Consider the following 16,524-nt stretch of genomic DNA (forward strand, 5'->3'; position numbering starts at 1 on the left):
TTTACTTCCCCCCCCCCCCCCCCCCCCTTCAAGAATAAACACTATGAAAGGAAAGTATTGGCTTCCCTTCAGCCTCCATTAATAAACCAATATAATTCTTGACATGCATATTTAGATGTTAATCACTGTCCTCATCACACCTTTTCTGAACTTGGGTAATAAATTTAATCACATTGTTTCAGAACTATTGAAATAGCATCACAAAATTTTGTTTCCACTTAAACAGAGTTTTCTTTCAGATATCTTACTCATGTTTTTGATCTTCTTTTCTTTCCTTCACATAGTTCACTCTCAAATAGTTTGCTCCTATTGATGTTCTACTTCTTATAAATTCTGGCCACAGTAACTGCAGTCACCATCGTTGTAATTTTTGCTGTTCTACACCAGGTAGTACCTAAGACTCAGATTGTAGTTTTATGTTATGCACTTCTCAGCATTTCAAATTTTTTAAGAACTGGCCACACTGTAGTGAGCAACGACAGACCTACTGGGTAAAGATTTTCAATATATGCATAAAACTCCAAGAAATATGATGAAGTAGAAGAACAAATGACAACAGAAATTTATCACTAACAAATGTGCACTGCCTTAACTCCATGCTAAAATGTAAATGGGAGAATTCTGCAAGAAACACCACGTCAGAAAAGGAAATCTGTAGCAATGGACAACTTTTTGTTCATTAGATTCAGCTTCAATCCAACAAAGCATCGATTCACAAATTTACATCTACTGGATGACTTAAGTTTCAATGCCGCATCACTGCGGAGAATCTCAGATACAGCAAAGTGCATGTGCAAAGAGAGTTCTGAAGATGCTTGTAACTCGGCGATGGATACAGTAAATGGATGCACCCTAAATGTTTCAACTCTGTTAACAAGATGAAGATTAGGACTTTCCCCAATAAGATCATATTAGAGAATGAAAGATGGACCCAGCACTACAATTACTACACCAATTAACGACAGCTTTGATTAATGTGAATAAGTGAGATGCCGTAGATATCTATTTGAGCACTTATCAATATTTTTCACACGGAAAAGTTTGTCAACAACCAATCACTATTTATGTTTCAGTTCCTTTCTGTTAGAACTTTCACATTTTTTCACACCCATCTTTGGAAAGTGCTAACAGTAACTTGATACAACTGTAAAATGTGAATAAGAGCTTTGATGTTTACTGCCACTTCCCCAAGACTTCACACTTAATGTTGGTTTCCTTATAGAATTAGTATCAAAAGCATATTGTTCACATTTTGTGTGTCCTATATACAGAATGAAGATGAACTCCACAGGTTGTTCAGAGGGATTTTCTGAGGATTCTGGGACAAGTGACCCATTGTTTCCAGTGATTCATTACAGAGTAACTTCATTTCATTTGATTTCTTATTTCCTTTTATCTTTGTATCTGTATTGCACTGATACTATATGCACACTGAATATCTTGTTTGGAAACAAACTTGTTCCATTCACTCAAGGTACTTTCTGTCAATAAGAATAGTGCCACTATACTATCCACCCTAAAGCTTGCATTCTGTATTGCTCAACTCAGTCATGGGTTTGTTTTACCAGCAGTGTCAGTTAACAGTGACATACAACGCTATAAATAGGTTTACAGATAACAGTTGGCTGATGCACATCTTATGTGTAGTCCACTGAATGCAATGGAAGGGTGGCACAACACTAGGCTTAGGTTTCCTTGCAGTGATAGCAACCAGTGCACAGTACTTCTGCATCCGAGTGCTGTTGCATTACACAGTTTTGTGCTGTGTGTTTTGGTGAGTGCATATTCCTAGAATTTTCACAGGGATGGTATTTTTGCAATCACACAGGTAACTGAATAAATACTGAACTGAATAAATCTTAATAACATTATTACATTGTAATGAGCCAACAGCGACTAAGTATCTGTATTTATATAAAAAAAATAAAAAAAACCTAAGAAAATTTCCTGAACAACCTCCTAAATTTGGGTGTACGCTGTAATCTCAATGTACAGCATACTAGCACTTCAGCTTTCCCCAGCAAACTAAACGTTCAAGTGGCCTACGGGAATCCTTTACAGAACACAAAAGGGCCCTAATCTTAGCTGGTGTCTGAAAAATCATATTTCCTCAAAATATGACCAATTCCATCCGAAAGATAACCTGCGTAGGGCAAGAAAGTTTCTGGCTTAGATGCCACAAGCTATTTCTATCACCCACTCAATTGATGGTTGATCAATAGTGACATGCATGTCTGATGTTTTCCTCACTATATTCTTTCTAGTGAAAAGTGACTTCAAGGTGGGCTAATCTGGCTGGCAAATTTTCAAGGTATGAGATTACACAAGCATAGGTACAAAGCAACCCTTAATTTTGTTCATCATATTAGATGTTTCACAAAGTAACCCTTCTGCGATTGCAGGAAATTGTCTTGCCGCTGGTCATTCAATGCTGTGAAACAATACAAAGATTCTGGCATTCGCTTTTAGTTAGTGGTATGATGTTATTAAGGAAGCTTTTGAAATTAAATCAGCAAGCTATTTTCCAAATGAGAAAGAGGTTCTTGCGTTAAGTTCTGCCTGAAATCCTGCTCTGTTCCTGGTCAAACAACAGATGGACGGAGTTAGCACTACTTGCTCACACATTGGTAATCAGTATTTATTTATCGACATCATTTGATGTTGATTAACCTTCTTTGGGTGCTGGAGCTAATTGGTTATTATGGTGTTGTTCATAGGGCTTTCTCATTTCATTTGAGTCTAAAAAATAATGTGGCTTTCACATGTCAAAATACTGGTGGTTGTTGGGGACATTACCTGGCCACACTCCTGTACAGCATTTATTGATATTTACAGTGATATGTCTACATTTTTCACTAATAGTGACTGTATAAACACTGTAAGCTGAATGACAAGTAATGTTTACCTGTTTAGATCCCTTATTCTTTGTATATTCTTAGGTCTTATTTCTAGTATAAAAATTTCACAACATATCACTCTTACTCCTATGCAATTCTGCCCTACTGTATGATTTTCCACCATCAACAAAACTGAAAACACAATTTCTCTCCTTAAACTCTCATTATTTGTTAATAAATTAATTCTCAAACTAAAGTCTTGCATATTATCCTGTATTCCACATTTAAGCTCTCAGGTTTTTAAATCTCGTCTGGTACAGACCCAACATCAGTCTTTCCTTATCATCCCATCTGGTAAGTCTCCTCTGACCCACTGTTCTGGGTGACACTTCTGAATTCTACCCTTTTTCCTAATCTCTCCAGTCCTTTTCCTTCGCCCCTCTTCCTTCCTCTTCAACCCTTCTACCAGAAGGAGCCACTGGCTCAAAAAGCTTGCATAATTATAACCTCCTTTTATGGATTTTTTACCCATCCTGTTACGTTATACAAGTATCTTCAACACGCAACATTAAACTTGAAGTACACGAGCATAGTTTCATTTTTTTCCTTGCAATTTAGGGATAAAAGCATGATACAAAGACAGCAACAAGTTTCACACTCTCTTAGAAGAAGACTCTACAGTTTTCAGCCACATTGTCCCTGGAGATGATTTTTTTAACTGGAAGGCAAGCACATTTTCATTTATACAACATCCCGAACTATTCACAACACTTTTTGCTACACTTTATCACTTGCACATGAAATTTTCAGCTATCATATACTTCTTTTTTCTCTATGGAAAGTCAATTTCCACTTTCATTGCAGCTTTCTGTTGTGAGTTATCCTTCAGCCATACCCCAACAACTGCTGTGTTCTTATTGTGTCAATCATAATTCTGTCCATACACAAAATTCTTCTTACTCTGTCCCTTCCGTACAGTTCATCTTATAAATGGGAATTGTTTTACAAAAAAAATTCCAGAGCCAGGAACCCCCCCCCCCCCCCCCCCCCACCTTATGTAACCCCCAGGTCTCTGCACTATGTGTGGTAAGATCTTCTACAACATACTTACCCAAATCATTCCACAATTTATTTTTCAACGTGAGTGAACACATGTACAGCACTCAGTTTTGCTAGATTCATGTTTGCATGTGTATCAACTGAAATCACACAATTGGCGATCATTTTCGGATGTCATATGACAAAAATAATATGACTAATCCACTTGAAAACTGCCATATGGCTCACATTGGCCAATTGTGGTTTAAATAAACACTCATCTACACAGATACACATTCCCAATGGAAATAAGGCCAGCTTTCAAGAAAGTTCGTGGAAGTGTCATACCAAACACTGCCGGGTATCAAACTTTCAACTTTTTTCCATTAGTTTACGTACATATTTTTCAATTTGCTACTTAGGTATTACGCTTCTCATATAAATGCCAGTCCCCATTCTTTGTACTTTATCCTAAAACTTCAGTAAAATGTAGCCTCCACATCCCCTATACCAGCTGTGACGAACTGTTACTGGCAGAGAAAGAGTGTCTCTTAAATTTGTCGTTTACAAGAACTGATTAATGGTTACAAGCTGCTCTATGATGTATTTTGTTTAATGGTATTGTAAACCTCACTACAGGGTAAAAATCAAACAATGGAAAATCCAGGATGGAATGTAACGATACCAGAGAAGGAAAGTTGCCACTCACCATATAGCGGAGATGCTGAGTCGTGATAGGCACAAAAAAAAGATTCACACAATTATAGCTTTCGGCCATTAAGGCCTTTGTCAACAGTACACACAGTCTCAGAAGAGAGAGAGAGAGAGAGAGAGAGAGAGAGAGAGAGAGAGAGAGAGAGAGAGAGAGTGTGTGTGTGTGTGTGTGTGTGTGTGTGTGTGTGTGTGTGTGTGTGTGTGTGTGCGCGCGCGCGCGCGCGCGCGCGCGCGCGCGCGCGCGCTCGCACCTATTGCTGACAAAGGCCTGAATGGCCAAAAGCTATAATTGTGTGAATCTTTTTGTTGTGCCTATTGTGACTCAGTATCTCCGTTATATGGTGAGTGGTAACTTTCCTTCTCTGGTATCACTACAGGGTAAGGGAAGACATTTTTAGAGTGCAGTATTTTATATCAACTTCAAACTAATCATGCAATAACACAATGTCACTCTGTCTCTCTGGATTTTGGAACATTTCCAATTTTAATGTCTGAATAATTCCTATCCTGTGACTGATTCCTTTCCTCCACTGGAATTCTGAAAGTTTGTATTTGTGTTACTTTTTGTGACCACACCTGTTACTGCTCAGCAAGTAGTTTTTCTGTTTATATCTGACTGTGCGTTCACTTTGGAGATTCACTGCCACATACATTACATACGTATCATACAATGGAGATCGATTCTCTTTCAGTGAAGTGTCTGATATGCAGAGAGTGATGTACGTATTGGTCATTTCACTTGCAAAAATGGAATGGCGACAGTCAATAAAAAAGTTCACTTGACTGAAAACACTCACTGTAGACACTGATGAGTTTGAAGTACTTACACCTAAATTAGAAAAATAATGTGACTGGCAACCGGTTGTTTACAAAAGAGCTACCACTGCAACAACCAACCAGAGAACGAAATTTGTGGTACCCTCTCATTCGTTGGTTGATTTGGGGGAAGGGGACAGAAAGGTGTTGCATCATACTACTCTGCAGATGACAATTATGGCCAATAATGTAACTGTTGTACTCATTTTCATCGTAAAATGCTTTCTTCCTTTGTGCCAATTCGCTTTTAGTGATGTGCAAAAGAAGCTTAATAGCACAGGTAAGCAAAAAATAATAAGATGACTCAGCACTGAAAGTTAATGAGAAACATTGAAGCATTTTACAGCTAATGTTGCCGCAGCCATACTGCATACAGGTACAATGTGTAAGATAATTTAAAAATTTTAAAATAAACTTGTTCACAGTGCTTTACAAGACCTGGTCATATTAGGGGTGAAACAAGTTACTACAATTTTGGCATTTTTAAGAAATATTTTTTAAATCACATTTTAGACCTGTCAAAATATTTTTGTCATTTCTGTCACTTCCTTCAAGTCACATGAACTTACTTCTTCTGACTGTAGTATGCGAGACTACACAACTAAGTTTTTGGTCTAATGTCTACCTTGTATTTTTCAAAGTAGGATAGATATGCTGTTAATTTAAAGATTAGGCCAGATAATTCATGTTTACAAAGGTAAATACAACTACTTTGATGTTTCAAGTAATACATAGTTTGCAAATCTGTGTTAGCAAGTTTCAGCCACCACACATTCTGCCTCTTTACAGTTCACATTAATATTTAAAACTGGCTGCTTCATTCCGAGTATCAATCCACACTAAAAGGTGGCAGTTTCTGTAATTTTAACTTTCTGATTGTCTCCCCCAGTTTAAGGAAACATAAAACAGTTCAAAAAATTTTAATAAATAGCAGTGCTGTCATCTTAGCAAGAAAATTAAAACCATGTATGTGAATGATTCTTTGGCTCCTTCATTCTCACATATCCGAGATATTTCTTAGCATCATCACATAGCGTATGGCTGTAAAATAAGCTGTTGGGTTTGGGTATCATTCGTGTGAAAATGTGCTACACAATTGTCTACAACACGTGAGTATTTACTTCATGAATTATTGTGGTCAACATATATGTATATATATCTGCGAACTGTGTTGCATGCAGCGTGGGTTGATGGTTATTGTCACTGGCTACTGTGCTGTAGGTCACCAGTCCAAATCCAACCACCAGAAATTATTTGTTATCTACTGTTTCCAAAAATGATAAAGTTCTGAAATTTTTGTTGTTATTTGTGTATTCTGGTATATGTGATGTTTGTATAAATAGTAGCCTGCTCCATCCAGGAATTCAGCTCAGCTCAGCTCAGTTCTGTTCTGTTCTTTCTGTAGGTTGGTGTTCGTAATAAATGCGATTTCAGTACTAAGTGTTGTACTTCACTGGTAAGACTGCTTTCAGATTTTATTTTGACTCTGGTTACGACATCATGACACAATAAACGAACCTTTAGCAGTTTAAATCCTTAGATGAGAGAGAAAAGAAACAATGTTAGGCACCTTGTGAACAACAGAGTTCATTATCAGCTGTAAACCCTTTTTTGCACATGGCAAACAAACAGAACATGGCTGTTCTTGTATCTACTGAAATATCTGTGTGCTACCAGTCAGCCAAAGCTGAAAAATCGACTTAGCTACTATGGTTTACACAGTCAGTATGCAAGGACGTAAATAATAACTGTTAACAAAGAAGAAATTCACTACAAACAGTTTTAAAAGTTATATTTGGCTGTAAAACAGTATTTTGCCTTTTTAATTATTTAGTTAAAATTCTGCCAAAATTTACAAATTACCTTTTTGTCTATCAAATCATTAAAGTATAGTATACTTTTCACCAGCAACAAAAACCTCAAATTTCACTCTCAATTATTCAAAAAATACATGTACATAACTGTCTACACAAACTAAAATTAACAAGAATGTCATTACTCATTGTAGACTGATCAACATAAAAAAAATTTTATTAATCAAATAATCCACTTAGAATGCAGAAAAGAAAATATCTATCGTGAGACATGTTCACTCACAATAAATAAAATACCCTTTTCTGATCATTTGACAAACTGAAAAAAATGTGTTTTACATTCTGACTGTAGTATAGCTACTGTAAAAAATCATAAATTGTAGTCAGGTAACTGCTTTCATCATTTTATGGAAACAAACAAATGAAGCTAAATTCTGCCATCTTCGACAGAAAAAATAAAAAATTAAGTTCAGACATTGAAACAAATTTAAGTAAATATATACATAATCCCAAGGAACTCTAGTATTGAACTGGCATATATTTACAAGACATTTCTGTTAGCTTTCAAAAGAAAGCTATGCTTGAGAAATTCTTGAGCCACTGTCATTCTTAGCAACAAATTCATTCTTTTTTCCTCAAAGAAAATTATCATAAATAAAAATATTAAGCCATCTAGCCGATACAGCTTTTATTAAGACAATAGTTTAAAAAACAGCTAATATTATGCAAACAATTGGAGACAAACAAGTCAATGTATCTACTAAATAATAAGGAAATGCAAGGTCAGATTCCTTGAATCATATTTATTAAACAAATCATGCAACAGCTCTGCAATTTTTCTCACAGACATCCACTTCTGCATTATGTACAAAGACTGAAATATTGTAAATAGAAAATAGTACATCAGTTACAAACTGATTAACTCTACACAAGACGTGAATTTATTGTTTGCCCTCCACAGTACAATTTGCAGCTTACTGTTCACACAATGCTCATATCAATATCAAAGATGTGCACACAGGGACATTGTGCAAGTTACTCTTTCTAACAAAAGTAAACAATAGTTAACAATCATCTCACTGCCATTTCTCAAAAGTCAAGAGATTTTAAAATTTCTTAACATAGAGAAGTTTCTCCATTAAAGAAGTTTCTTCACATGAAAGTCACACCCTTGGCAGCAAAATGGAATAAAGATGTGCCAGAATAATGTTAATGACAACTGCACAAAGCAAATGGATTGCAGAAGAAAAGAAATCTCGTCTACCTCTGCACAGGCCCTGATGCTATACTCCCAGCAATGGATGCACCTGCAAGAGCAGCATTGCTGCCACACTCTCCGCCACTGAGACCTCCACCAACTCTTTCCAACTGGCTGCCACTGCCGCTACCAAGTGACAGAGAAGCTTCACCAATCGAAGGATTGGCTCCTCGATGTGACACAGCATCCATAGAGACGGCATCTGTAAGCACATATAGTCGCTATTAAAGGATCAGCTCACTTCGCTGATGTAGATCACCAGACATGACCAAATACAGTAATTTATCACAATCTCAATTGTCTTTAATCATATCTAGAAAATTCTTATCTTAAACCTATGATTAAAATGCATTCTCATTTAGGTGCATCCACACAAACTCCCGAAGCTACTGTACAACACATGGTTCTCGGTTCTTTGTACCAACATTAGAACACTTTCTGCCTTATTCATTATTTGTATAGATTCATATACAGGGAAAATAACCATTTCCTATGTCTTGGTATGTATCCTAATCACTCTTTACATCACCACCACCTTGATTGCACCAAGCAGTGAAATTGTTGAAGTCTTCCTCTAATATTGAGTTTCTGAACTCAGCCAACCCGATTTCATGAGAACAATGTTACCTTTCTTTATTTCTATACAATGTGTGTCACTATCATATCACCACTGAATTCTCAGAATTTAATTCATAATTTTATGTTATTAATCAGTATGTACGACATCAAATCACACTTTCTTACTGAACGGTAGAAATCATACCAGACATTTAAATTAAAACTGGTGCATAATTCTTCAAGACAACACGTTAACTACATAATCTGACCTGAATGGAATTTAGTGCACAGATCTTAAAATTTTCTCTTGGACAACAAACATTCTGAAACTGTACAACAGATACATGGACAGGGAAAAAAAATAAAATAACAAAAATTTTCAACATTAAGCACTTATTCCATCACTCACTGACAGTGAATGCTGCAATAGAATCTTTTATATATCATAACCATACAGCCTCTTTCCACACCATTATTGCAGCCCGGCTGCTTGATAGTGATAACAGTGACTTCACCTATACTTCAAATGCGCAAAACAATGTCTTGATTTGGCTATATCTGGCATAATAATTTCTACAACAGCCAATAAACAAAAAGTACAATACACTGCCTCTGCCAACCAAAACTCCTGCTGCTGCTTAAAATAATTTACCTTTCAGCCCATGGGTTTGTGAGTACATTTAGTATAATTCTCCTATCAGGCAGCCATGAAGGAAACTCTTACCTCCAAAAACCACCCTCCCCAAGTGTTCCCACAGTTTCTCACTTAACAGCAACACCCCTAAATCCTTCCTGGAAAAAGATCACATAAGCCTCAACTTGACTCCAACTGAGTCCCAAGCTATTTGTGGTCTGAAGGCAGCCCACTTTATCTTCGCTGTGGACAAAAGCTCCACTACTGGAGTACATTACCACACAGAGTATGTGGAAGACACACTTCATAAGCTTTCAGACATATCAACATACACAGTTCCTAGTAACCTCAGGCATTCCATCCAGACCGAGTTGGGGAAAATCCTAAAAACTTTAAGTGACTCACCATTACCTTCATAAAGCCCCTGATCCACCCCCCCCCCCCACCCCCAACTCATTACCTAAAATATACAAAAACCTATCCCACCCATCCTAATGTAGATTTCAAAGCTCCATCCAAAAGTATTTCAGCTTTGGTACAACAGCATCTGCACTCCATCTCTAAGAGCCTCACCCTTCAAAAAAGGCAACAACCACATACAGACTGCCTCTTGGCCTTGTTACAGTACCTCTGACAGTGTCTAACATAGTCTCACAGAAGCTTCACCTATTGTCAGAATAATGAACTATATCTATACTCATAAGAACTTCACCTTTAAGAACTGGATAAGATTTTGTTAAACTAAAATAAAAAATAAAAAAAACACAAAGGCAATGGCCCTGTGGATCTTAATGGGCTTTGAATTTTCCTGTTGGCTTGGTACAAAATACTGATATGTTTGTGGTCTCATCTCCTAGTGAAGAAGAAATCCTCTACTTCCTATAATAGCAGAACTCGTTTCCCAACTAAAATTCATCTGGCCCTCCAAATCCAAACCAAGTGGGATAGCGCAATGGTTAGCACACTGGGCCCGCATTCGGGAGGACAATGGTTCAAACCAGTATCAGGCCATCCTGATTTAGGTTTTCGGTTATTTCCTTAGATTGCTTAGGGCAAATGCCAGGACAGCTCCTTCAAAAGGGCATGGCCAATTTCCTTTTCCATCCTTCCCTAATCCGGGCTTGTGTGCCATCTCTAATGACCTTACTGTTGATGGGGTATTAAACACTGATCTGCTCCTCCTCCTCCTCCTCCTCCTCTCCAAATCCAAAATCACTTTCCCAAAAGCTTGACCTCTCATTTAGACTAGCATTCTAACCTAGTCTTTATCAAATCAGGCAACAATATTTCTTCAGTCAGTTGCCACTATCTCCACACCAAATGTTCCACTCCCTACAGCCTAAACAATGACAAGACACATCTCTTCTAACACGAAAATCGTGAACATATATACCATTAACCTCTTCCTGGGTTTCCTTTCCCAAAACTACAAGACAGATCTGGTCCATGCACAAATTTCCTCGGCAGTTTCCTCTCCCTACACTCCTGAGAACATAGCTCCCATTTTTCTTTTTCACATAAAAAAAGAGGGAAATGCACTCCTTATCTTCTGGTATCATCCAGGCCTCTAACACCTCAATAGACTATGCCACCTCGGTTAGGATTTGTTTAAGTCAAGCCCTTGAAATATGTCTCGTCACTCTCCCACCCACTGTCCCCATCGATCAACCTGCTAACATCCGAAACATCCTTGTCAAATCATGACATTCCCAGGCCATTATGCTTATCCCAGCAACCATAATCCACGCAATCATCCATTATGATTTACTATAGTCCCACCAATGGAACATCGTGTAACTTCTTTTTTTTTAAGAGGATTATCTTGGAGAAAGAAAGTATAGCTACAAAGGCAAGAATTATAATTTTCTACTTTGAATGCTTCTATTGTTTGCACTGTAAGGAATTGCATTTCTTAAAGATAAGTACTTGACCAGCCATTCAGTCAGTGTAATTTAACAATTCCTAAGCTGAATTTTCTGTTTAATATAAATTAAAGTGTCTGTTTCAGTACTCAAAAAGGAATACCTGTGCCTCTTGGTCCGAAGCCACCCAATCCACTCAGGATGTCATTCTCATCATCAAATTCAAAACGAACTCCTGCTCCGGATGTAGAAACACCACAGCCTCCAGAGCGACAAAGTGATACTGGGACTACACCATATACATAGAACAACAGTATTGGTACACCAATTCCTACTGCCAATCCTGCCAAAACAGGGGAGACCAACACCTGCAATTTCAAAAGCAAACAAAATTTTCAATGATTAACATCTGTTAAGCATTTCTTGAGATTAATTTAGAACAAGAATGTATGTTGCCACTTCTATTTTGCCTTCATGTTTGCACAAATACTGATGTACATGAACTTCCAGCACAATAACATAAACATTAAGAATTTAAGAGAAATGAAACAAACACACTTGTAAGTCACTCAAATCCATTTTTTACCCTTAAAGAAAATGTGTTTATATATTGAATTATTTAATGAAAATATTACGACCTCTCAGAAAGATTGTACCAGTTTCATAAAAATGGAAAACTCCAGCAGTGTTCACTACAACAGAACTACGAAATCTATTTAATACAATTATCAAGTTGTCAAGCATGCTGCAGTAATATTTACTGTCAGTTTAGAGAGCTAATCTGTATTAGCTGACATATTTGAAGCATATATTTATTTACTTCTGAACACTTATTAAAGTGTGCACAATAATGTCACTTCTTACACAGGTTTCTGGAAGCACAGGATTGTGCATTAGACTGCTAGTATTTACTTGTCTCCAGTCAATGACAATCTTCGTTACAAAACTATATTGTTCATAATAGCATTTCACGGTAATATTTTGCAATTAGGGATACTAATACTAAAGTTCTGATTATTCAAAAAAATTAAGAGGTCTGCCTTTGTGCAAGTGGAACACACAAGCACAAATTTATTCCTTTTTATGTTACCTGTACTGTAGACTGCTTGTGAGGCAGGGTTCAATTACAGTAACCATAACGTGCACAGAATGACATCAACAAGTGTCTCAGAAGGAGAGCAATCAGAGTAGATGTTTAAATTTTAGAAAATTTAAAATACAGCCTCAAACTGAATTAATAAAGGAAAGACCTCAGATAACATTTACAAACCTCAAACAGATCAGCCTGGAAAACCAGAAGGATTTATTCCAATACTGCAGACTGTACAATATGTGTGAGCTGGTTTATTCCCAGAAAGGAAATAATGAATAACTTAAGACTGCGAGAACAAAATTTGAGTTACAACAACAAATAATAACTTGTGATAATCAGAGGTTTATGATATTTCTCTTCTAGTCAGACAGTTGTTAGTAGAGGCAGTGTTCAGCACAAGACAGGCCATATGTGTAATGGGCCACTTATGTAATATTGGTAGACAAAGTGTCAATTATGGCAAACAGTTATATAAAGTGGAAGTCTGAGAGGGATATAATGTGAGGCAGTAGATAAAGTGAATAGTACATGGACAATGAGATTACATATTTGTCAACCATGCCAAACTCTTATCTAATTATCTCTATTGAAACCCAAAGGAATTGTGGTCATGAGTAAAGATTGTAAGTGGCACCAAAGTTACTGTCCAAACACTCACTGAAAGATAAAAGACAAACTGAAATGAGGAACAGCAAAGTAAAAGCAGAAATGTTATACAAATTTCTCGGTAGAGAAAATGCAGCATGATATGTTATATGGAGGTTCATGAAGTGAAGCAGAAGTGACTATTTGAAAAATCTTGTCTCCAATTGAGTCATATTTCAATAACATTTCAAATTGGTTCAAAGATTCAAAACTTGCCTTAAATGAACTGAATGTAAAACTGTGCAAATTACTAAACACTGAACAGTAGTAACATGTAATAAAAATAATTATTAGTTATAACTAATTCTGTCAATTTGCATAAATGTCTCGGTGTAATAATTTGTATGCATAGAAAATCGAATGATCAGAGTGTTCATCAAACTGCCTTCAACCTATTTCTCTATCATTCCACCCTCGAACAGTGTATGAGGAAAAACACACACTTAAATCTTGCCATTCGTGCTCAGATTTCTTCTTATTCTATAATGGTAATCATTTCTTCCTATGTAGGTGGGAGCGAACAAAATATTGTTAAGTCTAAGGAGAAAGTTTCTGTTTGAAATTTCGTGAGAAGGCCCTGTTTTAATGATTGCCACCCTAGTTTGTGTATTACATCCGTGGCACTCTCTCCCCTGTTTCATGATAATACAAAATTAGTTGCCCTTCTCTGGACTTTTTTGATGTCCTATGCCATTATTATCTGATATGGAGTCCACAATGCATAGCAATATCCCAGAAGAAGGCAGAAAAGCATGGTATAAGCAGTCTCTTTCGTAGACCTGATGCGTTTTCTAAGTGTTCTGATAATGAATCAGCCGGCCGCGGTGGTCTAGCGGTTATGGCGCTGCAGTCCGGAACCGCGGGACTGCTACGGTCGCAGGTTCGAATCCTGCCTCGGGCATGGGTGTGTGTGATGTCCTTAGGTTAGTTAGGTTTAAGTAGTTCTAAGTTCTAGGGGACTTATGACCTAAGATGTTGAGTCCCATAGTGCTCAGAGCCATTTGAACCATTTTTGATAATGAATCACAGTCTTCTGTTTGTTTTCCCAACAACATTACATATGTGATCATTGCAATTTAATTTATTTGTAATTGTACTCCCTAAGAATTTAGTTGAATTTATCACCTTTAGATTTGTGTGGTTTATCGTATAAGCAAAATTTAGCAGATTCCTTTTAGTACTCATGTAGATGACTTCACACTTTTCATTATTTAGGGGTCAATTGCCACTTTTTGCTCCAGGCAGATATCCTGACTAAATTCGTTTTGATTATTTGATGACTTTACAAGATGCAGACAATCTAAGAGGGCTGCTCAGATTGTCTCCTAAATCGTTCAAGTCAGTCAAGAACAAGAGGGCCTACAACACTTCCCTGGGAGACGACAGATATTACTGCTGTTTTATTCAATGACTTTCTGCCAATTACAACGAACTGTCACCTTTCTGATAGGAATTCGTGAACTCTGTCTCACAAATGAGACGATACTACATAGGGAAGCAATTTGACTAGAAGCTGCGCATGAGGAACATCTAAAAATATGGAATCAACCTGCCATAGCCTGTCAATAGCACTCATTACTACATGAGAATAAAGAGCTAGTTGTGTTTCACAAGAACAATATTTTTTTAATCTGTGCTAACTACTTGTCAATAATTCTTGATTTTCAAGGCAGTTCATTATGTTTGAACATAGTGTATATTCAAAAACCCTATGTAAAGCTGGCAGCACACTGTTTCACTTGCTGGAAAAACTGAGTCAATCTACAGAGTGAGACTGCGTACAAAACATTCATTGATCCCATCTTAGAATACTGCTTGAATGTTGAGACCCATAGCAAAAAGGACTAAGGAGAGGTATTCAACTTATCAAAGGGTAGCATACCTGGTCACAGGTTTGTTTCACTGATGGAAGATGGTCACAGAAAAGCTGTAAAATGTGAACTGGGAAACACATTAATATAGAAGCCAACTATCTGAGAACAGGGTACTCCCAAACTTTCAAGAAACAGTTATAAGTGAAGAATCTACAGATAAATTACAGACCCCTACATATTGCTCTCATAGGTACTGTGAAGAAAATATTAACTAAAATGTGCAAAGTGGCTATGAAACAGTTATTCCACTCGTGCTACATATGTGAATGGAACAGAAAGAAATCCTAATATGTGGTACAATAGTAAGCACCATTAGCAAATCACTTCATAGATATAAAAAATGCTACCACCGGAATATTCGTCGAGCAGCAACGGAACGATCCAATGATTAGGAAGAAGCGGAGGGTAAGGTAAGCACAGTGCTGTTTCTAACATTAGGCAAGAGTAGCCAGTCGCCTAAGGCAGCAAAATTTTTACAGGCGACAAAGGGCAGAAAAAATTAATTTCAAATCAAAAAGCGAAAAAACTGAGCAAATGAGGAGAAAGAAAATCAGAAAGAGTAAAAATTAAATCACTGAATTGTTTTGAAAAGCATACTGAACAGTTACTTAATAAATAGTTACTTTGACAGTAAACATATTGCCTCTACCTGCCTCAAAACTAAAGCAAAACAGAAGCACTGAAAATTAACAAAGAATTTGTGCGTTTTATCATGATTGTCCAGTAAACATACAATTAATGTAAGTGATAAATTTCATGTGAAATAAGAATAAAGTACTGTCATTCAGAGTATTTCTTCCGACAAGTTTTCAATGTTACTCATATGGGACAGCACATAAAAGCAAAGCTAATTTTGATGACATACTGAAATTCCATTGTTACTCTGTACAACAAAAATAAACTGAAGCCAAAAATTTGTTGTACAGAAGAACGAATGTACCAAGTCCAATAACTTTGCTTAATGAAACGCTTCAGTGAAAAAAAAAATGTGCATAACTTTTTCTTTAGTTACAGTTTAATGACCACCGTGAGCAACTGAATGTGCTAGATGCAGCTGCTGTCTCTAACTTAGGACCACTGACTGAGCGGCTAATAGCAGAAAGGAAGTAACACCACAATTATCCAAATGATTTAGTTTGATGCTTCAGTATGTCTCCCACCAGTACAGCATAATTTCTAAACTCAAGGAAAATCTGATTTGTAACAGAAAATAGTTCCACCCTTTTACAATTTCATTTTCTTGCAATTAATTGAAGTAAGTATTTGATGTCAAATTTGGTTGCACCTGTATATTCAGTAGAGTTTTAATTTAAAATGTTCAGCACATTCTTCCTATTTCAATTACTTTGGGAAATTTCAAAAGTTCCGGACAAAAAGTAAG

General features: G+C 36.8%; 1 protein-coding gene across 1 annotated transcript in view; it reads right to left on the reverse strand.

The window, feature by feature from the left end:
* The window catches only part of LOC124612751 (E3 ubiquitin-protein ligase RNF19A-like), a 190,608-nt gene that overhangs the window by 17,551 nt on the left and 156,533 nt on the right, over window positions 1-16,524 (reverse strand). Inside the window, exons 10-11 of the mRNA XM_047141145.1 lie at window positions 11,695-11,899; window positions 8,484-8,679 (exon numbers count right to left, since the gene is read on the reverse strand). Of these exons, the coding sequence (XP_046997101.1) occupies window positions 8,484-8,679; window positions 11,695-11,899 (401 nt within the window). The remainder of the gene's footprint in view (window positions 1-8,483; window positions 8,680-11,694; window positions 11,900-16,524) is intronic.

This window comes from Schistocerca americana, chromosome 1 (genome assembly GCF_021461395.2).
Source record: "Schistocerca americana isolate TAMUIC-IGC-003095 chromosome 1, iqSchAmer2.1, whole genome shotgun sequence".
Lineage (NCBI taxonomy): Eukaryota > Metazoa > Arthropoda > Insecta > Orthoptera > Acrididae > Schistocerca > Schistocerca americana.